Genomic DNA, 26,810 nt, shown 5'->3' with positions numbered 1-26,810 from the left:
AAAGGGCGGTAAAATTGTGGTTGCAATTAGGACGGCTGTCCTTCACTGTAAAGGCCCAGAGTCCAGTTCCCCTTGACAGGAAGCATCCTCCCTGACGAAGCATCCATTGGCGTAGCTGAACCTCTCTGCAAAGTCACTTTTCTCCATTCTGGGGACCAGTATCATGGGGTTTCAATATGACAAAGAAATATTTTAAGCTGAACAGTAGAACGCAGCCCTCAACAGAGCTATGCATCAAATTAGTGGAAAATATCGCAAGAGCAGCAATAGACCTTTCTCACAACAGACGTTTTGACTTGTGGAAGGAAAAGCACAGGTGTTACAAACAGCATTAATGATGTTTCTAGTTTACTCACATGCCCCAGAGAGCCATGACAACATTATTATTATTATCATTATTATCAGGCCTGCCCCTCTGATTTTCCTAATATGGCATGTCAAAACATTTTCTGTGAGAAAAGCCTCCTGTGCTTCTCACTTCATACCTGACTATTTGACTCCATTTGCCTCTGCTACACAGCTATGTTTTTTTTTTTTACTGTATGTGTGCATTTAAACCAATAGTGAAAACAAACTGTAAAAGAAATCCAGGGCCAGTTCAGGTTTTCATGGTTCCATTTGTCCTCCACATGACAGTGTGCTAAAAATGCCTGCTAAACTAATCAGGAGCTGAACGCTGATGTCATAACCCAGCTTCAAACTGAGAGCCTCAAGTGGAAAGGAGTCATTGAACACCACATGCTGCAGCACACGCGCCCTTACAGAGCAAAGGACTGCAGGAGGATGTCAGGAGAGGTTTTTGAGACTGTATTTTTGTCAGCTTCATGTAATCATTGACAATGTAGTCTCCGTTTGTGGAAAGAAATGGAAAAAGCCTAGTAAGACATAACAAAATGCATGCATTTTAACATGGCTAGTGCTTGAAATTAAATCACACATGAAGCTCAGACAATAAAAAACAAGTAATGCTTTAAGTGATCTATGATAAACAGACAGCATAAATTGCAAATTTAGTCAGTTGTTCAACAGCAACTTCCGTACTGCAACGAGTGAGATGAGAAATTCATTCATCCTGCCTCTCTGAGGTCAACTGGCTGTCCAGAGATTAGGACAATGGCCTACTTTTGACATAAGCCTCTCCTTGTTTGTCTGACCCATGACGTCACCCTGCACCCATCCTCACAGCTGATGAAGACAAAGAGCTGTGACATATATCAAATGGATAACTGGAACATTTTGGCAGCCTTTCTTTCTGACTACTTTCTGACAGACGTGCAAACTACACGTTTTGCCTGACTGCAGTGAATGTCTTAAACGCCACATTGAACACCAAATCATGACAGCAACAGTTTGTTGTAGGACTTTGGCATGTTCATTATCTGGATCAAATACATCCAAAAAGTTACATCAAGCTGATGTGTATCAGCATTTTGGAGCTGCTTGGGCTCACTAAACTGATTAACACAACCTCAGAGCCCCTGATGGTCCACCAACGCAGCTGTTTCCACTTAGTCTAATGAGACAGCGCTGTCATATTAGCCCGAGCCTACCTTCACCCTGAGGACAGGGCCATTCAACCTGAATAACACCTGTGCTCGTCCCTCTAATTTAAAGCCAAAAACTCCTCCAGGTTATTCACAAACAGCTAAATATCATTCCACGGAAACACAACTGCTACACAACTTGCTGCATATTCATGCGACAGTTATCATCCTAGCTTTAGCTATCTCAAACTAATCTGTCACAGGTGAAGAAGTGAACCTACTCGGTAGGGACCACAGGTGTGTAGCGCTGAAGGCAGCTGTGTCCTAATGTCCCAACACCCATTTTACTGATTTCCCATCAACTTCGCCTGTTAACATGTAAGTTATTTACGGTAACCTAACATTAGATAGCTGACAGTAAACTGTTAGCCGGCTAGCATATGTTAAAAAGCCGGCTCGTGCTCAAAGACCGTTACACTGCGTCGTGTTTATTTCCGTCCATGTGTGGAAAACATACACAGTTAGCAGCATTTGATGCTAATGCATTGTGGAAAAAGTTGGCATAGAGATCAGGTGCCTTGTCACTAACGTTAACTCACGTTAGCTCCTCAGAGGTGTTATCCAGCACTAATACTGGGCCAAGCATTGTACCTGCTTCAGATGCACTCCACGACTCGAAACAGAAACGAATGACATGTTTAGCTAACTGTACATAAATAAAAACATCTGCGTTACCTTGACCTTGTTGTTCGTTTCAATTCGCTCATAGGGAAAATGACTAGAGAGCCAATGATGGATTTAATTTCCGTTCATTCTCACTGGGCGCTACATAGCTACAACACATCCTGTTTCAGAATAAAGGCGTTGTGCTTTTCCGGTCTTCAAAATAAAAGTAATAAAACTACAAAATACACACACTACAAACGTGAGGTAATAAGGATGACAGTTCTCGTGAAGATGGTATTTCAGACTTAATGTTATTTTAAATATTTCCAGATTTTATTTTTTTTCTGGGAAGCACTTTTCTTATTTTAATTTTAGGACTCTCAACTGCTCCTCTCAGACAGATGCACTGTTCTGCACAAAAATAATTCTCAGCAAGTAAAATGTGCAATCAACAATTAAGCAAATAATATCACAGGTCATAATCAATACATGCAACACTGGTCTACAATTGTAGTGCAGAGGCTGTGGTGCATTTTCAAGTTGTCTAATTTTTAATTTTTGAGTTTAACTTCATGTAGCCTAAATTCGTGGCGACCGACATAAAAGTATTTAACTTGCTGTAAAGTCACTGTGGTTTATTATCATTTATTTGCTGATGTATTGTTATTTGCCCTGAGCTGGTGAAAGCAGTATACCCAAATTGCCGGAGAACCGTTTCCACGGAAACGTAAACAAAAGTCCTGGCAGTGATTTCTCCACACTCCGCTCACTTGCGCGTAAACCACGATTTGGATGTTCCTTTTGTCATTCGCTGTAATAAGTTACTTAGTATCACCAGTTCAGTAGCTGCATCTCCAGCCTCCAGCATGGACCTGAACAGTGTTCGGCGCGTGTCCTCTGCAGGCTACCGCTTACCGGAACGAAACAACGGGATCAGGCCGACAAGAGTGCAGCCACCGGCGAACGGGCCGCGCCGCGCTGCGGGGGATGCGGCGTCCGTGGAGCTGGATCCAGACAGGAGTGATCCCGTGAAACAGGACCGACTGTGGAAAGAGCTGGTATGGAGTGAGAGGAGAGGAGTGCGGGAATGGTGAGGACGACTTCAGTAGATGAACTGTTCTGAAAGTCAAGGCACCTGCCGCTGAACCGTCCAGATAAGTCTGGAGATGACATGTTGATCACAAACTAATACTAAGAGTCAGCTGTAATTGCTGGAGTTCATATCAGCTTATTGAAGCTATACAGACTTAACCCACACAATCTGATCCACAGGGAGAAGAACTGGGACTTTCTCAGGAACTATGATCAAATGGTAAGAGTGCTAAGTGTGCGTGTGTGTGTGTGTGTGTGTGTGTGCGTGTGTGTGTGTGTGTGTGTGTGTGTGTGTGTGTGTGCGTGTGTGTATGCTAAGCACTGAGCTTTACAATATGACTTTACATACAACACTTTTTAATGTCAGAAATAACTTGATTCAGCAACTTTCATCTTAAATACTATCAACTCTGTGAATTCTTTAAAATGGAACATCAACCTTAGGAAATGTCTAAATAGTCTGAATATTATTACTGATGACAGTATTGTACAAAGCATCCTGTGTGGCAGCTGATTACAAGATAAGTAAGCCTGGTTTGTCCCTGGTGAAGTCAACATGGGCTTCATCTACAGGCCATTATACGCCTGAATGTTGCCAACAAACATCTGACTGGGACTTTAACCCTGTGTGTCTGTAGGGACAGCTGAAGGCAGAGGAGCCATTACCCAGCAGCGTGTCGCTCTTCTCTGATCGCGTCCCCAACACCACTAACCAGGTGTTTGGCAGCAGACTGTCCACTCCACTGGGTACTGAACTGGTCAGGCTGGACAGGCTGCTACTCTGGTCTGGAGGCCGTCACAAGCGCAAACAGGATCCAGAGATGCTGCCCTGCTAGACTGCTCTGAGGACGAAGTTACTTCATACCTGGACCTCCGCACATCAGGATGGATGGTGTGGCGATCACCATAGCTCAGCTGAAGTCTCTTTGGATCTGATGTTGGGGGAGAGGGGGGGTGGTCATTTTAATGGAGAGTGAATTTTAAGTAAAACTCAGACACCCACTTAGAAGCCATATCAGGGAAGGAGTCAAGAGTGATAAGAAAATTACGTTTGCTGTCTTATGCCTGTTAATTTAGATACAATGTAGATAGAGCAGATAGATAGAGTGGTGTAGATATATAGATAGATAGATATGCAGTTATTCAAAGAGCATATTAATGTCCAGAAATTGTATTTATTCATAGGTTTGGGTACGCAACATGCAATGAGTACAAAACTACCAAAACTAAGGGCATTTGCTCACTAGTGAAGACAGGTGAGAAGGGAAGACACCGGCAGATCAGATTCATGTCATCTGAGCTCCATTAGGTATTTGATCAGACAGCCTGCTTGATAATCTAACAAGATACCTGATCAAATTTGGATGAGTTACAGGCTGCACCACCATTTACCACCATTTCATGTCTCTGTGCACTCAAATAGTGCTGCAGGGACCAGTAACAACGAGAAAAACATGGCATACAGTTTAAAAACAGCTCCAGCGTAAGAATCTAGCATATGAGAAACTTACTTACTGACTCTATTAGAATATGTCTTGTTCTGGTGTTAAATTTGTTTTATTTTTTTTTTATTCTTTGGCTTTGAATAGCTGTTACGTATTGTTATATGTTTGCCAGAACCTCTAAGCCATTGTTCCATGGTGGAGCCATGGAATTACATTCATCTCATTTGTGTGATTTTCATAATGATCCATGGGCACTTTATGTGAATTGCAACATATCTCAGGTTTCTGCCTTAACATGTCCCTCTGTATGTTGTTATGTTGTTAGAAATCACTGCCCCTTTATCTAGATTTGAATGAAAATGTTGGTGCCCAATGAATTTGAAAAAGCTTGCATCAGATGAGCTCAGATGTTATGTCTGGATGTTGCTAAACTGTAATCAAAGTCAATGTCTCACTGGAATAAAGATTTGCATTTTGAAGTCTGAGCGCAGTGAAATGATTTTGTTATGTTTCAAGTGCATAATACCAGCTGTTAAATCAGTGCAGCAGATTTTACAATCTGATGCAATTTCAAGACTATATTCGAAATAACTGCAGGTGGAGGGTTTGGAGGTGGTTTTTGTAGCCTGTTTGTGTAATAGTACTTAGACCCTTTCCATCACGTGACTACAGACAGGACTGTGTTCTCACTGTGTAGTTTCCAGAAAGTTGAAATACATACTCATTTAATGATTCATTTTATGAGAAAGCGGTCAAAACGAAACTTCACCAGCTCTCAGAGAAGAAACGTTACCTCCGGTGCATTCCTCTAACTTGTGAGCACAACAAACCAATCACCTCTAAGCGGATGTATGCGGAAGTGAGAGGAGACGCCGGATGACAGGAAACTGCTAAGTTCACAGAATAATGAAAGGAATCAAACAAGTTACCCTTCAAAATAAAAGTATGTCGTCTCTATCTATATGAATAATTTAGAAAAAACAGCTCCTTTTAGGCTTGCTATAAATTTAATGTGCCATGTTTACCTTTGGATTTTTACAACAGAAACATATCTTGGTACGATTTTAAAGAAGTAAACACACATTTGTTTTATTTTGAAAGTTTAGAACGGAAGTCTTTTCTAAATTCACCCTTCTTGACGCTGGTGAAGCCGGAGCAGCAGTAATCTAAAGTTCGCATCTCGTTTCATGCTCATCTTTTAACGATGCAGTCTGATACGTTATTGCATGTCGCCAATTTCAGCACACTTTTCCTGTGCATGGTGCTGAAGTTCCCGCAGATTTTTGTGCTGATGCGAGCGAAATCAACGACTGGAGTCAGCCTCCACAGTCTTCTGCTCGAGCTGATCGGGTATGTGATTCTTAACAGCTCTTATTTGAGTTCCCTGGGGCAAATGCAACTATTTGATCTGTAAAGGTGTAACTAAGTCACTCATTCATTGTGACTTGTGAGATAAGTTATGCATTACTTTACTTACTATTATTCAACGCTGATGTAATGTTGATGAGACGTCTTCCTGTTCTTCACCGGGTACATCGCCCATGGAGGGAACCCCACCTTAAAACTCCTGTAAAAATATTTACTTTGGCCTTGGTTATACGTAAGCTCGCACATATTCTTTCATCTGATTAAAGACGGAATCACTAATATATCGTGGTAAATTCGGCATAAACCTGAACCACCATTTACTTTTTGTTTCAACAAACCGCTGGAAAACTTGTGTTGTCACCGCATCCTCCTCGCTACCTCCGTTTGCCTTTAATGGGGAAATACAGGATATGCACGAGCGCATCATGATTCACAGCGATCATTTGGCGCGAGCACGAGGATGCGAATCCCGTGCAGATTAAGAGTAAAATAGGACACGAGGAGATTGTCTCCAGGAGGCAAGAGTTTGGGGACAAATAACCGAAAAGCTGCTTTATAATAGTAATAAAAACGAATCCCACCGTGAAGGCTTAACATTAAACAATGGTGTTTTGTTCACAGACGTGAGGGTTTTGAGGACAGTTTGGTCTGTTTGTGAATCTGTGTGACGTCTGCTGGTAAATCAGTGCAGCAGACTGGTCCTTGAAGCAGCCCCTGTGTTTGGACCAGGAAGTATTGAAAGTGAGCGAGCTCGTGGTGATGTCACCTAACTATGTTGTATCAGAGTTCCACTCAGATCATAGTTTGGAATTCAACAGCTTTGTGTCTTCAAGGCGCCATAATTTCAGTGTCCTGTCTCTCTTCCTCGGTGCCTGGCAGTCGCTGCACTGTCCTAAATGTCTCCACTGTGTTGGTGAGCGATGGCCTGCTGTCATTGTGCATGTTACAGTGAAGTCACCAAGCCTTAAAGCTGCACTGGGTATGGTGTGTGAACATAAAAGGCCTTTTAGTAATATAAAGTGCATCGGCATAGAACCACACGGACATAATGGGAAAAAAATCTCCATTTTCACACATGACCAAAGGTCCAATAAGTCATATTTTAATCCTCCTTACTATTAAATGCCTTGATTATATCTGTGAGTAGTCAGGTGTTATTGATCAGTACCGCTGTTTGAGTGATCACATCACCTGGTGGCTGTCTGGGAACAAAAGCCACTCAAACATGATCAAACCTATCTGCATGTGAAAATTAATTTGGCACCAGATGTCGTGCATCTGCTGATCTTTGTTCAGGTAGAACTTGAAAAAATGACTTAATAGCTACCTCTACCAGCAATGCGTGAAAATGCCTCGTGCAGCTTTAACTGTGAGTTTCGTTCAGATTGTTTGTTACGGCATCTTCACCGTGCATCAGTTTGTCAACCATTGCCTTGCCTGCACATACACACCTGTACACACCTACAGTCCGTCAACACACGCATCCAGCGGCATGTTAGCTTGGCAGGGGAAAATCACCACATCAGGTTTTGAATGCTCTCAGCTGTGTGTTTGCCTTATTTGCTGCCGATCATTGCTTCTACCAGTCTGTTCTGAACACTTCAACACGCTGCAGTAACCTGACACCATCTGCTTTACAGGTTCATCGTGTTTGTTACGTACCAGATGTACTATGACTACCCTCCTCCAACATACCTGGAATATCCCATTCTAATTGCTCAAGGTGAGACTTGTGTTATGACCAATCAGAATACAGTACCGGTTATTTCTGGACTGGACATTTCAGTGTGCCATTTCTCATTTTGTGAGTAAAGATGCAGATTTTTCTGTAAAATTCTTCATTGATTACCCATAGTTCCCATCTACTGAGTGCATTCAAACAAGAGCTCAAATAGTTATTCACCATGTTAGAGCGAAACAGAATGTTGACTTGACAGCTGTGTGCTCATGAAACAAATGACCTGACATGGGTCTTCACTCAGAGAGGCATTAAGCCATCAGTAGCCTTTATTTGTGGCTAGTGGGAATACCAGAGAACATCACTCTTCTGACAGGTCTCCAGGGCAGCCCAGATCCTCCCAGGAGGCTTGTCACTGACAGGAACCACAGAGACATCTTAACAATAGAGGACTCAGATATCTTATGTGTCATGAAAGGCAGGTTTGACCTTTTGTAAACCAGTAATATTCACTTCTGGGTGAGCAAATGAGACAGGAAAAACTTAGATCAGTGCCCCTTTGAATGAAAGCCCTGTGAAACTCGCAGCCCCATTGATCATGTGCCCTATAGTGGTGTGTTCTAACCTGCCGTGTGTCCTCAGATGTCATTCTCCTGCTCCTGATTCTTCATTACAATGGCAGCCTGCGGCAGAGCCTCATCTATACCTTGCTGTATCCTTTCATCACTTTCAAACAGCCCTGGATGCCAAAGTGTTCATTCAGTGTCGAAGAGAGTCAATGAACCCGCAGCCTTTCGCTGATACCTTTCACAGTATGTCACGTGTTATTGCCTTAACGTAATGTGTTCAGGTTTGTTGGAGGTTGGAGGCTCCTCACTGTGGAGAAGTGGATCATAGATTTGGCTATGGTAATAAATCAGTGCAAGTCATAAGTCACAGTGTGTTAGAAAGGAAGCAGGGAAGTGACACGTCATCCATCAGGGGTGATGAGATGGAGATACGAACAGAAAGTTATCCAGACCTCATTGCACCTGGTGTGTCTCCCAAAGACACCCAGACCTCATAAATGTCAAATGGTCTTGTTGGTTAATGAGATGAATGTGTCTGAAGGCACTTTTTTCATATGAGCAGGTGAGAGCAGTGATCCTGCAGCTGAAAACTTTGCAGCTTTCCACTCTTTGAAACGAAGCTGAACTGCAGAGTTCCACTGGTTACATGAACACACAGAAACATCTGCATCCAGTCTGACCTCCACTCTCCCCTCAGAGCCTGTGCACGTTCATCAGTGCAGCCAGTAAATTTGCCCAACTGCAATGCCTGTGGAGGTCGAAGGACGCCGGGCAGGTTAGCGCCCTCTCCTGGGCGATGGCCACCTACACCTGTGTGGGTGAGTGTCACATACGGGACATGAAAACACAGCCGTCCTTTCTGTGTTGCACCTTTTATGTTTGCCACTTTCTTCAAACTGCATTTCTTCAAATTCCCTGGTGGACGTTTAACACAAGACAGATGAAAATGAGGCTAATAGGAGACTCCTTTCACACGCACACATCCTCATTGATCAGCTGTTATTATAAAAATATTGATATAGCAGCTTTAATTTTGGCTACTCAACGCCTCACCATGTAATCTGGCAGGTTTGTGATCACTATCCAGTCACTAAAACCCATCTTCATAATAACTGTCCCCACAGTGAGTAGCACATTAATGGTATAATTGAGTGAATCTTTGGAAAATGTCTCATTAGAGTCAATTGCTTCAGGTTAATGAAGTCTTAGAAATACCCACAGTGGTCTTGAACTGTGATTCAGATCTCCACATTTCAAATAAAGGCCAGTATCATCCTCTTATCTTTCCAACCCTCGTGTTTAGCATTCCTAATGCATTCAGAAACAAATTTCCGAGACTTTTTCTCCTCCCGAAGTACTGTTACAGTGTATGAATATGTATTACACTATTTACTCAGCTCCTAATTTAATAAATTAGCAATTCCATGCTTCATTAATTAAATATTAGATGCTCTCTTGGATAATGAGGACGTCATTAACTCGGCTTCCTCTTTGTTTCAGCGCGGATTTACACCACCACAGTGACAACTGGAGACATGCAGGGTGAGTCAAACTGAATTACAAATGACTGTGGGATGTGTCGTATCCCAGATAGGAATTTTTTATGATCTCCATAAACATTTCAGAGGGAACTCTTTAGAAAGACTTGTTTTCTAAATAACTGCCATCATAGTTTTACATAAATGAAGGATTTTCTCTGCTGTGAGGAAGCCTGGTACGCACAGAGAGGGACTGGAGTGACGTCCCCTAAGAGGGAAGCTTCTGGGTGCTCGCTCGGTAGATGTATTCACCCTGTCAGAGGTCAAAAGGGATTTCGTGTTCTTACAGGGCAAATTTTGTTTTGGAAATTATGCCTTGAAAACCTAATTTGTAATGAGGTTTGTAGCTTTTACATACTTTCAAGGGAGCAAATGCAAAACGTGCTTTGGTAGTTTCTTAGTTTAGCAGGAGTTTCCATCAAAATATGGGCGGATAATGAGACAGAAGGCCCCTCAGCCTTCCAACATAGGTGCAAGACCCCCAGACAGAGACACAAAATGCCATTTTAAGTTTCTTTGTGTCACTATTTGCATCTCCTTGTGAGCATTTGTGTGTCTTTGTGGTAGTTTTGCATCTGTTTGTAGTTTTACATCCCTTTGAAATCATTTGCATCTCTTTGAATGTAGTTGTTTTTCGTGTCTTTGTAGTTGTTTTGAATCTCAATGTTGTCGTTTTGTTTGTCTTTGCAGTTGTTTTGAATGTCAGTGTAGTCGTTTTGAATCTCTGTGGAGTTGTTTTGCCTGTCTCTGAAGTCATTTTGTGTGTCTTTGTAGTTGTTTTGTGTCTTCGTTATTGTCTCGAATCTCTCTGAAGTCGTTTTGGTATCTCATGATTTCATGTTGAAACTGGTAATATAACCTTCAATGAAAGCCAGTGACTATTGTACGCGTTAAACAAGAGAGGCAGGCACACCAACTATGTTGGTCAGTATCCTGATGTTAGTGTGTCTGAATCCTTACTGAGTTCAAATGTATTAGTGCCCATCTGAAATCTAACAAATGTCTTTGTCACAGTTCTTGTGCGGTTCATCATCATGACTTCGCTCAACACATGGGTGCTGCTCACTGTGCTCTACTACCAGAAACACAGCAGCTCGTCCAAGAAAGAAGACTAAGTGTTAAAGACGGACCCTGAGGCTGACCGGCTGCTCTGTAAACCTGCAGTTCACTCCTGGGTCTTCCAGCTCTGTTCACCTCAGAGATAACAGTTACTGTGGACACATCGAAGACTGAAAACTAAACTGACAGGTCACAGTTGTGTAAGCGATACTGTAATACTGACCTATAAAATGTGTTTTTTATATTGTTTTTACCTCAGTATTAAACCCACACCTTACTTTTTATAACATTCCAGTGACTAAATCTCTCCTTCAGCCTGTTGTGAGAGCAGAGGCCAATTCTTTCTCATACTGTATGTGGAGTGTTATCAAACAGGACAGCACAAGCCAAGCACACGCTTCCCCCTCAGGATGAGAAATGTTGTATATTGAAAAACTTTTCTAGGTGTAAAGTTCATTTCTGAATTATTTTAATAAAAGAAACATTCTAGCTTCTTACACTCGGGTCATTTCAGTCTCATGCATTAAAAACTCACCCAAAAAAATGAGCAATGTTGTGCACATTTTACAGTTATAACTTCCAAGTGATTTCTTTTTAAGACAGAAAAATAATCCAAAACCAAAAGGCACATCCATGTCTTTATTGTTGAAGTAGTTATTATTATAGAGCTGTTTGGTAGCAAACATGCAATCTGGATGTAGAGCCCTTACATACAAAGTGGACAAGGCTGTATAAATAATATAATGTGCACTGTATGGCATGTAAAATATATACTGTGTATATTTATATGTATAAAACATGCTTCTTGGTTAAAGGAGAGCACTCAGAGTCAGTACACACACATACGCACACACACACAGTTACTCTCCACTTGCTATATAAGCCACATACACATAACAATGTGCCCAAACTCAGAGTTTGGTTACTTTTAATACAAAAATATCAGGACAAACACTTTTAGAAAAACTTTCAATGGAATAGCGCTGCTCAGTATTTTGACTCATGGGATATGATTGCATACCTTCATTGTTTCTGCTTCTTACTGGTAAATTCCCCTCGTTTCATTGTCAAGAAATGACTAAAAATAATAAGTGGGGGCCTGAAAAGGCAAACACATGCAGGTTCACTCAGAGTAGTTGGTGATGAAAGGGGACTTCAGTCAAGTATATTTGGATAGAAGTAATACAATGCCTGCGTGTCGTTTCTGGTAAAGCCCAGATGTACATTCAAACAACAAAAGGAGCCAAGCTCAGATCAGAAAAGCACGAACGGTGCACCCCTTGAATTCAGTAAACATTAACCCTCATAACATGACAGTGCAGGTTTGAAAGATTATGGGATTGTGAGGATCTCATGTCTGGGCCTCCATCTAATGCCATTCAGAGCAGGATTCTGTTCACATAACCGTTACTGTAGTCATACAACTGCAAACCGGTGATTCAGAGCGTGCCCGAGTCAGAAATTTGAATAAGAGGCGCTCAAGGAATTATTTGCTTAAATCCTGGAGAAATCTGATGCTCCCTCCCTCCTTGTTGACTTTCCTAGAAGTCACAGCTCGTTTGCTCAAGTACCTCATTCAAGTTTCTGTGACCCGTGTGGATGCACACCTGAAAGCAGAATCATGGGAAGCAAGGAAGCTACAATCAATATGTAAAAGAGTTTGAATAAGCCAAAGTCCAGATGCCCATCTGGCATCAAGTTCAACAACCTCAGCTGCGTTCAGCCAACAAATTACAGAACTATCTTCTGAGTGTAGTGTTCCCCATTAAACCCTTCATATTGTTCACAATCATTTAACACAAGAATGTCTTTTTTTTTATTATTTGGCCACAAGAATCCCCAAAGGCGGTGAGGAAGAGTTGAGAGTTTCCTGTTAGGTCCTTCAATCAGACAGTGTGTCCTGGTGAGAAGTGTTGAGGTAAGTGTATCCCCTTCTTGCCAGCCCTGGTCGAGCTTATAAGAGCTCTCTTCTGTTCTGTGGGAGCTGAACGAGCTACTCCAACTCCCCAGAGACACATAATTGCTCTAGTCAAGGGCCCAAGAGAAGACTTCGGCTAATATGCTTATAAGCCATCCAGCTGGGTGAAAAGATCACACAGGGGTTGAGAGTTTGATCGTTACAGCTTCAATTGGCTGGAAAAGAAGTTCAACAAAAGGGAAAAACAGACTTTGTAACTCTCACAGGCTGAAGCACAACAGGGTGGGTAGTGGAGAAGTGATGTGGAGTTCAGTGTGCTGATCTGCAAACGGAGCTTTGTATTCAGTCTTTGATGGAGGAGGAAACACACCGCACCAGCCTGACGACACACCACGCTCCCAAGCAAGGTTAACTGGAGGAGGAGAGAGAAACGGATGCATGATTAGTCTCAGCGAATAGCAACTGCATGTCCAGAGGCTGAACAGAGGTCAGGTACTAATGGGATTGAAATAATACTAAAGAATCCTGCACAAATCACTTGTACTCACATATTTCATAATGTTTATAAAGTTTCTTTGGGTTCTTCAGAGTCAATGTCCTATGTATAGACCTTCAATGAGACTTTATGATGTGTGAGAGGTTTGCAGTAATAATACCATCAGACAAAAAGCATCTCTATGGCTTGACTGTGTAGAATTTGATGAGAGACGTTCTGTTTCTGGCTTTGATAGAAGTCTTAAAAATGCAGCTTTGTAGGGCATCAAACACAGCCTGAGGCCAACATTAATACTTGGCTGAAGTTCAGCCCCTACATAAATTTTGAAAAAAGAAAAAGAAATTTCTATTCTAAGCTGCAAGACAATGGATCTGCTTTGATTTACAACACCCGGTGGCACGGTGATCCTAGGTATCAGGTGAGCAGCCCACCGTTTGCCGCACGGTTAAGAAACCCCAACAAGCACGTGCACACCAACACATGTGGACTGAGCCCACCACCACAAGACCGTGTCAGAACATTTAGTGCAGAAAGATGCTTTTTGGTTGTAAACAAACATACACACATTCAGGCATTGAGTGCTTTACAGGGAACCGTCTGGGCAAAGGAAGAACAGGGTGGAAGAAGTCATCAATTGTACCAGTGTCCACTGTGGGATTCTTCTCGCCTCATTTTGAAGCCATTTGACCTGCGAGGGCTGAGGTCAGAGGATATAAGGTCACCATGGGTGAGAAATACTTAACGACGTTAACAGGATGATGTGACTGGAGAGCAGCACCTTTACCCTCAGCAGTTTTACAAAGTTCAATCACTCGTAACTGTTGTGGGTGTCACGTTTCTCAAGGTAGTACAGAACAGGCAGCAGAGGGTCTTGAAACACTGAGCTTTATTTCATCTATATTCAGATTTGATATCCAGTGTTTCCATCTCCTCTTCAAATCACAGCAAACTGGGACTGCAGACACGTAAACTGATGCCTCGTGGAAACGATGTTCCACTGCCACTGAAATCAGCACACTGCACAGCACACACTGTTACCGTACGCAGCCATCAGAAATGAATAGAGGAACAATCGTCATCAATATCATCCAATGCCCAGTGCCAGTCCTGAACACCGTCGTCCTCCAATCTGAAAGGGGAGATGAGTTTTGATGGCCAGGTAACACTTACACATACACTCTGGTACCCATGAATGAAGTTCTCATGTGAAGAGACTGAGGTGGAACAGAAGGGGAGATCCTGAGACAGACAGCAAAACTGACCAGAGGAGAAACTGAAAACAGCTTCTCATTTTCTCATTTTCTGCAGGCTTATCATGTACGCAGAGAACAAAGCTCCACAGCCGACTCACTGTCTCCACTTCAAAAACACTTCTCACAGACGCTGCGGTGAATTCAAGATACAAGGACGGCTTTTATTCTCCTCTACAAGACGGCTCCACAGCATAAACACAACAGGCTTTGGGGTTTCACAGCATTAGCTGTCACAGAGGAATATCAGCATTGCTTTTGCATTTGGTACCTCTGGATGAACTAAAGATGAGAGCAAACCTGGGGTTACTGGACTGAACTGGCCGCGATCGAATGGTGGCCAATTTTCAACATTAAATTTGAAAATTTTCAGGCCAAAACATTTCGAAAATTCAAGAATAATTACTTTCACAACCCTGGTACCAAAAGAGTTGGGACTATTCTGAATTTGAAGCAGCAACATGGTTCAGACAAGCAGCTTAAGAGTGGGGAATCATGAATCGTGCTGGTTCAAAGTAAATATGCATAACAAGATCGTTTTCTTTAAACTGATACCATCAGACCACTAGACCAGACACTTTCTGCAAAACTGCACTCTCATTCACCCTGTGCTTTTCATCAGATACAGAGGAGAGAAAACTTAAAATGACATAAAAATACACTGGTTTTGGCAAGACTAGAATGGTGTTCTCTACAATCTGATGGCTAAGTGTAAGGTAGATAAAATGCCCAGGTTTTTAGTCAACTAAAAGTAAATATAATAAAACTAACACAGACATTTGACACATGCTGATAAAATCAACACAACCGAAGGGTCACACTGTTCCCTTCCTCTTGATCCATAACAGCAGTTAGTTTGTTGGTTCAATCCAGTTTATCACACACTGCCAATTTAAAGAAACACTCTTCAGGCTCTACGGAAAAGAGGCATCCCACTTTGTTTGTATTTGTGGTTAAATTTATGATGTTATGGATATGGCTCTAGCAGCTGCAGTACTCTTCACTCCTTCTATTAGCATTAGCTGAAGAGGCATTGTGAAGCTACAAGCGGATCTGAACCAGCGATGCTTCCATCAGATGCTTCTGACGTGTTACCAATGCACTCTAAACGACAGCGCATTGGAGACACTTCCTTGTCTCCAATGCTCAACACTTTGCTAGGCAATAGCAAACAGCTAACAGTTAAAACTGCTAATGTTAATCACCACTGCAACTGGTCCAGTCCTTAAATGTTAGTAGTGAGTACACTCTTTCCAAAGTTAGAAATTACGTTAAACTCGGCTACGGTTGAACTCAGGTGTAGCTGAGGCAGCCCAGTGGTGGAGTTCAGAAGTACAGAAGCCTAAAAACAACGCTCGGCCAACACAACCAACTCAGTTCACTGCACAAACACAATCCCTGCTTGTAGTTATTGTTCCACCCACTATAAAAGTGACACAGCCTTGAGCCTGAGCCAGCCCCAGCTGAGGGTGTGTCGACTCACACTGTGGTCACAACCACAGGTGGTCAAATACATGATGCATAATGCTGTATCATAAACAGCTCAGCCTTTCTCTGAGGATCCGTGATCTTTCAGGGGCTCTGTCCTCTGCAGAAAATCAGGGCGTACTACATCGCAATGCCTGAGTAAGTACAGACGAGAACAGAGTTTTTTTTAGCTCATCCCTAAAGAAACACTGCTCAGTCATGACCTCTGGTCTGCTCTGCTACCTGCTCTTGCTGTTGGGGAGCTGTCGGCTGGGCCTCCTCATGGACTGGCTGGGCTGGACCTTCATGGAGGCGCGTGGCGAGGAGCGTGCAAAGTGTTCCGGCGGCGGAGGCTTCTTGGGAATCTTCTTGACCAGTCGGCTCACCCATTTCTGCTGCTCCTCCTGGGATATGGCCAGTAGCAGCAGGTTCTTGGCCGTCGACACGTCATAGTTCACTGGTGGGAGAGGGGTGCAAATTTCAGGTATGGTCTTCAGTTATTTTTATGAGCAACACTGGTGTGACTGACAATTCACAATTTGGTTTTCACATCCTAAAGCTGCACCAATAAACCTGTTTCCTCATAAACCATCAGCTCCTATGTGAACGGAGCATCCCACCTTTGCATGGAGCGATGATCTCCTCCTTCTTGTCCATGTGGTCCTTGTGGCACTTGATGTGGCAGCGCCGGCACTCGAGAGCCGGCGGCGGCTTGAACATGTTCCACAGCGGCTTGGTGCACGCCTCGCAGTTGGTGGGGAAGTGGTAGAGCGTGGGGATGAACTCGTGGCCCTTGTGGCAGATGTAGCTGGACTTCTCACCAATGGCCAGTGGCTCCTCGGGCTCCTTTTTGCTCTCGCCCTCATTGGCATAAAGAATCTGGAAAGTTGATAGAGAATGAATGGATCAAGGATTTGTGCTTTTGACACTCAACAAACACCACGAGCATCCAGAAGTTCAGATTTTCAATAATCAAACCACTGAAGCAGTGCTGAAACATACCTGGAATATCCTGGGGATCTCTTTGGCGTCAGCACGGTACACATCTGTTTGAGTGACAGGCCTCACATGGAAGAGTTTGCTGTGTGAAGAAAATAAGATGAAGTCCCCAAAATGCCCCCACAGGACACCATGAACTCACAAACAAACTGAAACTGACATGAGTCCTCTCAGCAGAGCTGGATTAGCTGTTATACTCACTCTATATCAAGCACCATGTAGGGAATGGACTGCTCTTTGTCTTGCTCGTTGTTGTAGAAGAGAATCTTCTTGCTGCTCACTACAACATACTACAGCGACACGACAGACACGGTAAGTTTCTGCCGATCAAGGAGAGACTGTTACATTGTCATCATCAGACCAGATTCATTCTCTGTACCTTTTTCTCCCATCCAAACTTCTTGGTGTTGTTTCTCACAGGGAGAGAGAGCCAGCCCTCCAGCCTCGTTTCTGGGTGGGACAGAGAGATGTGGCGCTTAAAATATGTCCGCATAGTGATAATCTGTCAACGTTACGACTGAAATATATTTTCCAACCGACAAAAATAGCTGCCTTCTTTTCAGTTTCCTTCAATAAAAGCTGCTTGGTTTTCACACCACATTTACATTCACTCCCCGTGGTGGAGCTCTCACCTGTGTATGCATCGTCAGCATCAAACTCCGGGCCGCTGTTGACGCTGGCAGAGTCCAGTGATTGAACGCTGAGCGACTGCAGGAGGTTCCTCAGCTGCTCGATGTCACTGTCCTTACTGTCCAGAGCCATCTGCAGCTCGATACGCATCTGGCTCTCATCCGACAGTTGCTGCAAATAAAAACAACCAAAGAAATGCGGTCCAGTCAAAGATACTGAAGGAGAGAAGACACATGCTGCACATGCTGGCCCAGCCTAGAGATACTGTGAAAGGGGAACTGGTCTTCCACGTTTGTACAGTGGCCCAAAATAACATTAATGAGGAATGGTCAGACATGACAGGAAATCAAAGTGCATGTGACCGCTCTACTCACCGCCTGCATTTCATTGATCTCTTTCTGGTATTTGATGATGGAGCTGTTGAGCTTTTCCTTCTCCGACCTGAGCTCCAACTGCAGCTTCCTGTTCTCCTTCTCCTTCCGCCGCATGTCTGTGTCGTTACCGCGGCGACTGCCTCCGCCACGAACCTCCTTTCTGTTCATGATCTCTGCCAGCTTATTGACAGCCTGCAGACAGACAACAGTTGATGCTTCAGCTTGTTGTCAGAGTTGTCTAGTTGTAAGACAACCTTAAGACCTGATGGGAGGGGGTTTCCTGGAGAAATGACCCAGATCCAGAAGGTCTTCTCTAAAATGCAGCTCTTAATTTTAAAGCGAAACCCCTCCAGTTACTGTCACTTCGCTGATGTCTGAGGACAGACTTACCTGAGTTTTCAGCGTCCTCTCTGACTGCAGCTGCTTCTCAAACGCCTGCTTCATCTGGCTGATCTGCTGCTCCCAATCCTTCGACTTCTCTGATTCTTAAAAAAAGACACAAAAATGATGAATGTCAACCCGGACAACATTTTGCTCATGATAAAAATGTAATCTTAAACATTTTACCTTCCACAGCTTCACTCAGTTTGTTGTTCAGCTCCTCCTTCTCATTGGCGAGGTTAGCAACATCACTGGTCAGGGTCCTGTTGGCTTCCTCCAGCTGCACAGGGAAGGAAATTCTGTTATATTCACCATGTTATGGCAATCATGAGCGCTGTCTCAGCTGTGTGCCACTGCCCCCTGTTGTCCAACCTGAACTGTTTCAGTCTGTTTTCATACTGTCTTCATTTAACTTGAGAATACACTGGACTTGCACTCTGTGGCACATCATAGTGCATTAAATGAGGCAAACTATCGTGTATCTAATGTGATGAGCAGCTGTTTCACTCACATCCAAAAAAAAAAAGTTGTTAGAAACTGGCTACAAAACAAAACCCTTTCAAATCATCTGGATTCTACATATTAACTGGAAGGAGACGGTTGATGCCACTCACTGAGCTGATGGTGATATCCTTCTCAGCTAGCTCCTGACGATGGCGGGCCATCATCTCCTTCAGCTCCAGCTCCTTCATTATCTTCTCCTTCTCCAGGTCTGAGTACTGCTCCTCAGCGATGGAGCGCGCAAGCTGCTCTGAGTCAGCCTTTGTCAGTGTGATCTCGAGCTGAGCTGCCAATGAATCTCTGGAAGACATTAAAAAAAAAAATAAAAAAATGAAAAGCTATACAACTACTCATCACAAACCAAGGATATAAATGTCTCATCCAGAGATGAACTGACTGCTACTTCCTCAAAAAAAACAGCTTTTTAATTTGCACTGATTTTTAAGTAGATGAGAAGAAGAAGAAGAGTATATCTGGATTATATTTTCAAACAGCCAAGCCACCTCTCCTCCTGGAGCTCCTGGAGAGACTGCTGCACATCTTTGTAGAGTTTGTTCCTCTCCTCACACTCTTCCTTCAGTTCACGAACCTGGGTCTTATACAGAGTCTGGAACACACAGCACACAATTCAAACACACTTTGCACTCTCAGATAAGTTAACTCACACTGTGATGTGCAATGGGATTTCTTATCATTCATCTTCTCTGTTCCTCAATTGTGAACTAAATGATATCATCTTCTCTTTACTCAGTCGTAAGCATTCACTATCTTAAAGCCATATGATTAACTATGTCGTTTGATTAGGTGTACGTATGTGTTGATCTGCTGACCATGACACCACGTATGTACTCTCTGACTGCTGTAATTTTCAAACAAGACTAAAGTTTCATGAAGGCCAAAACCTTTCCTGAGTAATAATATGTACAGTGTGCACAGGTTGATAGATTATTCCATTAACACAGACCACGTGTTGTTTCTATTATAAAAATACGTGTAAATGAATTGATAGATGTCCACTGAACGGTGAACGTTGATTTCTTTATCAGTTATTCAATAAACACGACTGAAATAAAAGAATGTTGATCTGGTGACACATAACAGCCCACACACAGCCAGCGAACAAGATGCAGACCCATAATGTGCTGCTTAGTCATTTTACATCCATGTTTGTATCACACACAGATCAGAAGAAAAGACTCACAGAAAAATACTGTTCAGCTTCTAACTGGTCCTGCAATTCCTTCATTTGCCCGTCTGTGTCCTGTCTTTCTCTGTAGGCACAAATGAAAACAAAGTCTATTCGTCTCTGTATGTCAGAATACGAACCTTTGCCTATGAATGCTAGTGATAAGTTAAACAAAATGTGAACGGACTTGCGCAGCTCTTGGTTCTGTTTCTCCAGGCTGCGTTTGATGTCCAGCAGGTGATTCATTTCCTGCTTGAGTTGCTTCTCGGAGGCTCGCAGGGAACTGAGCTGCTGGTTCTGGGCCTTCAGGTCGTTCTGAGTCAGGTTCCGCTTCTGGGTTTCCTGCTCGATCTTCAGCGTCAGATTCTTCACCTGAAAGAATGGGAAGAAAAGCAGAGGGGCAGAGAAATGAGACGGGGCGGCTGTTTCTGTTCCTTGGAGTGTCACATTTGCTTTTGTTATTGTTTTGTCTGTACTCTATGTTTTTGTAAATTGCTGCTGAATTACTGTCATTCCTCTACAGCTCAGAAGTGACACATTGTTATATTAGCCACAGGATGTGTTTCTGTAGGTGGCATTTAATGTGTAAACACACACTTCAGCGTTCCCCGGCACAGACTATAAACACTCACTCACCTCCTCAGTTAGCCGGTCCTTGTGTCTGCGCAGCTCATCGAGTTTCTGCAGAGCCTGTTTATAGTCACAGTCCATCATGCTGCTGTGCTTCTCCAGCTCAAGTATTCTGTTCTCCAACCGCAGTTTGGCTGCTCGCTCCTCCGCCAGCTTCTGCTCCAACTCTGGATGGGAGTCATTTATTTATATCAATGTATTTTCCACATGTTTGAGTAATCAATAGTGAAGCATGGACAACTTTAATAAGAAAACTTGTGTAAACACGTGTACTCATAGTGATGCATTAAGAGCTGGCTGGTGAAATCAGAGATGTCTGTTGCCGCTGAATTATTTCACAAAGTTCAAATCCCCTCACAGAATCTAATGTGCAATGGTCCAAACCAGCACGGACAGACGGCTGGAGTAAACAAGGAAAAACAGGGCTGGTGCAGTTTACCCTTCATGGACTCTGACTTGGCGCCCTCAATGGTTACTTTGATCTTGCTCTTGTCTGCCAGCAGTGCCCTGGTGGCCTTATGAGACGCCTCCTCCTGCTCCAGCTCCTGCTGCAGCACCTTCAGCTTGTAGGTCAGATCGATCTCCTTGTTGCTCATCTCCTGCACGACGAAAGCAAACCCAATGAAAAACATGGAGCAAAACTCAGCCAGCCACCACACCTCTAATAACATCGTGATGTGAAGGCAAACGCTGCACTCGAATTAACATAATCTGAAATCGGTATCAAAGAATTAAAACAGTGAATGATTACAGTGCATCAATAAGTACTCATCTGTATTGTTCAGCACGGTTCTTCTCTTAAGTCCTTAAAACTTCAGGATCGATACACCCTTTGAATTATTCAGTAAACCAAATGGACATCACTTGCTGATCTATGTAAGTACTTGGAAGATTACGATTGTAATTGTCAGTTGAACAAATGATCTCTACAGAGCGAGGCTTTAAGTCTGTTATAGAGCCAGCCTCTTACATCAGCCTGTCCTCTGCTGTGATGCTCCTACTGCAGCAAACCATGTTATGAGAAAAACACTGGACAGAATGCCATAACTAACCATGTTAACGATGCATACTGGTGCCAGAAAACCTACGGCAAAGTACTCGGAAGGAGAATCATCATGTTTATTTTATCTTTGCAGTTCAGGATGTCTAAATTAACCCACACCGACAACCTGTTTTAGGCTAAGAAGAAGATGGTGATGGGCTAATTCCGGAACAGGCTAATCTACCTACTTTGTGTAAAGCTGACTCTTTGGTTTCAGAGAGCAGCTCAAGGCCAAAAAATGAAGAAGGTGGTAAATATTAAGATTTCCTAATCAATGAAGAATACAGTATCATCTGAAGTCTGATTTTCCGGCTCACCTTCTCCAGGTCGGTGTGTTTCTCCTGAAGCTGTCTCTTCTCAGTCTCAGCTTTGGACAGAACCTGTCTCTGCTGACGTGCCTCCTCCTCCAGGGCAGAGATACGTCCTGCAAGACAAAGCAAAGGGAGTCCTCAGAGGAGCAGGAACAGAAAACAACATTGTCCTTTGTCGCTGTAAGCTCACACACAATGTGCCAAATCCCTTTATATCAGGCTATAATTGCAGTTTGTCTAAAGCCAAAAACAAAAGTTAACTGAGGTGTTGACTGAGCAGAGATCTGGCTGTGTTAACTGAGCTGTGTGACCTCACCTCAATTAACACAATCAGATAAAAGCTTTTACATGACAGTTTAAATAGCCTCGGTGCGGCCTTAATCCGATTAAGGTTGAATTATTAGCCTTGATGATAACATACTCCCTCATACAGTTACATAAAAACCATGCTGGGGGATGACCAGTACAACCACAGCCTGCTACTGCTGCACGATCAGCTGCACTGGAGCAACCGGCTGCTGTTTTATTCAAGGGACTGTCTACAGGAGAGATTTTTACTCCACGCTGACAAAAAGGGCTCAAGCCTCGTATCTCTAAATCTCTAAACATATCTAAACCTATCAGATTGTTCTTGTTCACATCATATCTGTTGTGGCTCTTTAAAGCACCTTAAGACAAGCCGGTTTTGATGAAAGCTCTTACAAATAAATTCCAATCGCACACACACACAAACACACACACTGAGCTTGTTCTTTGCTGAATGGATTCGGCGGTGCAAACTTCTTATTAAGGCCTGAAAAGCCTCTTTGGGGCCCTCTGTGTTTTTGTGGTGCTTCGCTCTTGCCCACCTAGCTGTCCTTGTAAATCTGCCATGTAAGCTCCAGAGTGGACTGAATGTGGCTGAGATACCACATTTTGTGTTGTGTGTAATAGAACTTGCACTGCATGAAAATACAGGTAACTCTATGAGCAAACTCCTAGGTTTGAAATTAAAACACTAAACTGCAATCCACTCATGCCACTCATCCAATCATGCAGATTACACTGCTCTATAAATATATATGAATGAATCAATACATACAAGCTCAAGCAACGAGATCATAGACAGACTGGTATATAAAACCAGACAAAATACGAGGTGGTACCTTTGTGCTTATTGATACATACTGTTTCCAGACTGTGTGTGTGTCACCCACCCATCAAGTCGCTGATGGTCTCTGAGCCCTGGCTGTGCTCCCTCCTCTCCGTCTCCAGCGCGGCCTGCAGGCTGATGCATTCCTTCTCCAGGCTCAGCTTGCTGCGCTCCAGCAGGCAGCACTTGTCCTGCAGCTCACGCACGTTGGCCTCCAGCTGCTGCACCTGCTTGCTGCTCTCCGTCTGGGTTTTACGGAGCCTCGTCGCTGCCTCGGACTCGGCCCGCAGCAGCGTGTTGGCTTCTTCCAGCTGACGGAGACGACAACGAAAGAAGATCAGTCAGCAGTTTTGCGTGGCGACTAATCGCTTTTCTATTTGTTCTAGAATGTCCTGACAGGCTTAAAGCAACGTATAATACACAGTTTAGTTCTCCCTGTTTCAAGAAATTCTACATTTTTCTGAAATATAATTCTGTCCATCTGACAGCTATTCATTAGTTTTACCAACAATCATTATTGTTTTTTTTTTTGTTTTTTGTTTTTTACACAGACGTATCTCTCAGTGACTGACCTGTTTCTGCAGGTGAATGTTCTTCTCATTGGAAATGTGTGAGTTCTGGTTTCTCCTCTTCATGTCATCCAGCTGGTCGCGAAGGCTGTTGACTGCACAGCGCAGAAGAAAACAGAGCAGCATGAGTAAACTGTACAATTTTTGAGTACTCAAATATTAATATATAATATAATATGATCAAGTTTTAATCAATGAGGAGTTTTGTGTTCCTCCGGTTCAGCATGTTTCTCCAATGTTTGACCAGGTGATGGCAGTATCGTCCACATTATATCAGTCTGCCTGTAAATTTCCACCACAGCTCTTCCACTTCAAATTAAAATCCAAATGAGTAAATTCATACAACGGGCCGTCAAACAGGAGATCAACCTTTCACTGCATTCCATATTAACTGTATTTAAAAGAAAAACTTCTCAGCCAAAAAGGAAGTGTGTCACTGCATGTGTTGACTTTTTAAAACATGATATTAAAACACAGCTGCCATTTCTTAAACAATCTCTATCAATGTCTCACTCTGAACATTATAGAAAATCATTTCATTGGGCGACAGGATCAATATGTCACATTAGCATATTCACATATACACGCAGAATGTAGAATAAGCGTGAGTTAAAACGTGTGTCTCGTGTCACCTTCATTCTCCAGGCAGCGCTTCCTGTCGGCCTCGCTCTCGGCCTTGCGGTGGCTCTCCAGGCTCTTGTGCTGCAGCAGGGCTTTCTCTCTCTCTAGCTGCCTCAGACTGGACTCCAGATTCTTTCTGCCGCTCACCTACACTCAATCATTAAATAGTTATGGTTAATAATGTTCGACATGTCCTATAGGGCCGGTTTCACGGTGCTGTAATTCCATAACTCGCTTTAGAAGAAGTTGTTCCTGAGAATCTAATCATGGCTCAACACAAATCCAGTCCCCATAGACATTTTAATGTGGCTATTAGAATTCAGCAAGCGCTCCAGCTGAACCTCACTGGTTATGACACACTGGCATTCAACTGAAACATACGTCAGTGAGAAATCATTATTCTGACTTAAATAGGTTTTGGGAAATGCCTTAAAAATATGTGAAAAAGAGGGAACTTATACAATCCTGGAGGGGAAACCGGGTCATTGCACCAGCAAATAATAAAAGTAGGACAGAGCCAAAAATATGCGAGTGATCTCCAACACTAATAAGTGTCTGTGGTGCTGATTCACCGTGCGCTGTTGTTTCAGGCTGATTGGCTTACCTCTTCCTCAAGTTCTTTGGAGATTTTGTCGAGGCGGCTACTGACAGCTCTGCAGACAGAAAACAGGACAGCATGTACAAGAGCTCTGACAGTGATGGTAACTGTTCTCAGGTCTGCCAGCGGGGCAACACGAGGGAAAGGTGCCATTGTTGCTTAATGCTTCTACAGCTCCTGTACCTGCATTTCTGCTCCGTCTCATCTTTGACCTGCTTCTCGTTATTCAACTGCACCTCCAGGTGACGCAGTTTCTTCTGCAGCGCTGCCGACTGTGGAGAGAAAACAACCAACCAATAGCACATCCCGGTCAATAAAAGGATGAGTTCAAAAGTTCACAAACTGTCTTTGCTACCACTGTGTTATACTGACACTAAAAAATAATTTTTCATTTGTTGACTTGAACATGGAGGATAAAGTGATTCAAATTTCTGGAGATTAAATGTTTCTATATGTTACAGATGAAAATGATTAACTCTGAAAGTAAATATAAAGCTCCTGCTTTACACTGACAAAGCTCAAAACTTTAAGAATTAAGGCTAGTTCAGCAGCGCATCAACAGGGGATGTCAAGCTGCAAATCAAAGCTGGGCCTTTGTTGTCCTCCTCTGAAGCGGTAGTTGACTGTTTAGACTGTTCAGTTAGGACTGAAGTCAATGAGAGCTTAGCATTTAGCTCAGCTTCTTACAATCAAAGCTGCTTAAGTCTTTCTGTGCGGCTAAGAACACTGAAACTCTAACAAAGTACAAATAAATCACGGGATCAGGAAAATAAATCCTTTTCTGAGTCATTTCCATCATAATCCTTAATGTCTTACAGCACCAAGCTGGACTGATCGCAATGTCAACAAGCCTGTTCTGTGTGGGCATGTAAACTGACGCCTGGCTTATTTATTTCCTGAGGAGCTCGAGGTGCACCTGGCACTTATTGTGTATGGAAGTGAAAGCACCAACCTCTCCTTTCGAATTGTCGTGAGTCACCGAGATATTGTTCGAAGCATTCAGTAACCTGACAAAGGAAACAAACAAAATCGACACAAAGTCAAAACCACAGCAGAGAACTCAGGTAGAATCTATCTTTTGTGTATGTAGAAGTGTCCCGGAGATTATAGAAGGCCACAGGCGACTTACTGGTCTTCTTTGAAGTAAGTGAAGCCAACAAAGGGCAGCTGGTTTCCAACAAAGGCCTTAGGTGTGGGGAAAGTTTCTACGTCGCCTTTGTCTTCTTCAATCTCATCAAAATTGCTGGTGTCTATGTCGCTGCTCAGCTCTGGGACCACTGGGGCGACCGCTGAGGAAGGAGTGAGAGAGGGGAAGAAAGGAAACGTGTGAATTGTTGGAATAAAAGGAAGTGCTGTGTAAACAAAACTTGGGATTTTTGGTCTAATAAATTATTTGATCTTGCACTCAGATACAGTCTTTGTTTAGTGTTCAAGTCACGCAAAAAGGCTTGTTTTATTGGCTCAGGTGAAGCTGCTTGTTGAACTGTAGTGACACTGACTGTCTCTGATGGTGTCGAAGGTCCACTGGTCGTTCCTGAAGAAAGGGTGTCGCTTGATTTCCTCCACGCCATTTCTGCCCAATCGCACCTCCCTCAAAACAAAGAGAGCAAATGAGTGGAGAGCAAAGGCCAAATGTGGCCTTTGTCCTCAGTCCAGCAGTATCAGCAGCGACAGGCAAGCATGACCTATTGAGACGTATTCTAGTCTGAAAGTTATTAGAAGGGAGTAAATTAAAACCCCCGCAAAATATACAGACCGATGTCCTTCCACAATAAACCAGCAGTAAACAGAAGCGTGCTGTGTGCA

General features: G+C 43.2%; 4 protein-coding genes across 10 annotated transcripts in view; 2 read left to right on the top strand and 2 right to left on the bottom strand.

The window, feature by feature from the left end:
• The window catches only part of LOC143332272 (CAP-Gly domain-containing linker protein 4), a 36,346-nt gene extending 30,153 nt beyond the window's left edge, over positions 1-6,193 (bottom strand). Inside the window, exons 1-2 of one of the 5 annotated variants that reach the window (XM_076749620.1) lie at positions 6,165-6,193; positions 4,108-4,174 (exon numbers count right to left, since the gene is read on the bottom strand). In XM_076749620.1, the coding sequence (XP_076605735.1) occupies positions 4,108-4,150 (43 nt within the window). In that variant the 5' untranslated portion in view covers positions 4,151-4,174; positions 6,165-6,193. Of the gene's footprint in view, positions 1-2,083; positions 2,154-2,219; positions 2,342-3,908; positions 3,990-4,107; positions 4,175-6,164 lie in introns of those variants that run through there. The other 4 variants (XM_076749617.1, XM_076749623.1, XM_076749621.1 and 1 more) reach the window with 4 other exon arrangements.
• On the top strand, positions 2,992-4,165 carry cimip5 (ciliary microtubule inner protein 5). The gene is made up of 3 exons (XM_076749625.1): positions 2,992-3,240; positions 3,423-3,462; positions 3,881-4,165. The coding sequence occupies exons 1-3, from the start codon at positions 3,017-3,019 to the stop codon at positions 4,076-4,078; spliced, it is 462 nt and encodes a 153-aa protein (XP_076605740.1). The 5' UTR covers positions 2,992-3,016; the 3' UTR covers positions 4,079-4,165.
• Positions 5,816-11,393, top strand: slc66a3 (solute carrier family 66 member 3). Its single transcript, XM_076749624.1, has 7 exons — positions 5,816-6,037; positions 7,696-7,778; positions 8,376-8,445; positions 8,584-8,641; positions 9,000-9,120; positions 9,803-9,844; positions 10,855-11,393. The coding sequence occupies exons 1-7, from the start codon at positions 5,892-5,894 to the stop codon at positions 10,953-10,955; spliced, it is 621 nt and encodes a 206-aa protein (XP_076605739.1). The 5' UTR covers positions 5,816-5,891; the 3' UTR covers positions 10,956-11,393.
• The window catches only part of rock2a (rho-associated, coiled-coil containing protein kinase 2a), a 33,495-nt gene continuing 18,036 nt past the window's right edge, over positions 11,352-26,810 (bottom strand). Inside the window, exons 8-32 of one of the 3 annotated variants that reach the window (XM_076749613.1) lie at positions 26,504-26,595; positions 26,134-26,293; positions 25,957-26,011; positions 25,188-25,276; positions 25,011-25,059; positions 24,418-24,553; positions 23,789-23,880; positions 23,281-23,527; positions 22,091-22,197; positions 21,171-21,330; positions 20,738-20,898; positions 20,289-20,473; positions 20,117-20,186; positions 19,419-19,522; positions 19,029-19,215; positions 18,601-18,694; positions 18,424-18,518; positions 18,034-18,225; positions 17,662-17,830; positions 17,409-17,479; positions 17,231-17,319; positions 17,033-17,111; positions 16,651-16,909; positions 16,274-16,487; positions 11,352-13,229 (exon numbers count right to left, since the gene is read on the bottom strand). In XM_076749613.1, coding sequence (XP_076605728.1) covers positions 13,226-13,229; positions 16,274-16,487; positions 16,651-16,909; positions 17,033-17,111; positions 17,231-17,319; positions 17,409-17,479; positions 17,662-17,830; positions 18,034-18,225; positions 18,424-18,518; positions 18,601-18,694; positions 19,029-19,215; positions 19,419-19,522; positions 20,117-20,186; positions 20,289-20,473; positions 20,738-20,898; positions 21,171-21,330; positions 22,091-22,197; positions 23,281-23,527; positions 23,789-23,880; positions 24,418-24,553; positions 25,011-25,059; positions 25,188-25,276; positions 25,957-26,011; positions 26,134-26,293; positions 26,504-26,595 — 3,160 coding nt within the window. In that variant the 3' untranslated portion in view covers positions 11,352-13,225. Of the gene's footprint in view, positions 13,230-13,814; positions 14,011-14,252; positions 14,443-16,273; positions 16,488-16,650; positions 16,910-17,032; positions 17,112-17,230; positions 17,320-17,408; positions 17,480-17,661; positions 17,831-18,033; positions 18,226-18,423; positions 18,519-18,600; positions 18,695-19,028; positions 19,216-19,418; positions 19,523-20,116; positions 20,187-20,288; positions 20,474-20,737; positions 20,899-21,170; positions 21,331-22,090; positions 22,198-23,280; positions 23,528-23,788; positions 23,881-24,417; positions 24,554-25,010; positions 25,060-25,187; positions 25,277-25,956; positions 26,012-26,133; positions 26,294-26,503; positions 26,596-26,810 lie in introns of those variants that run through there. The other 2 variants (XM_076749616.1, XM_076749614.1) reach the window with 2 other exon arrangements.

Source organism: Chaetodon auriga, chromosome 14, assembly GCF_051107435.1.
Source record: "Chaetodon auriga isolate fChaAug3 chromosome 14, fChaAug3.hap1, whole genome shotgun sequence".
Classification (NCBI taxonomy): Eukaryota; Metazoa; Chordata; class Actinopteri; order Chaetodontiformes; family Chaetodontidae; genus Chaetodon; species Chaetodon auriga.
The sequence above is the reverse complement of the archived record's forward strand: the minus strand, read 5'-3'. Positions and strand labels throughout refer to the sequence as shown.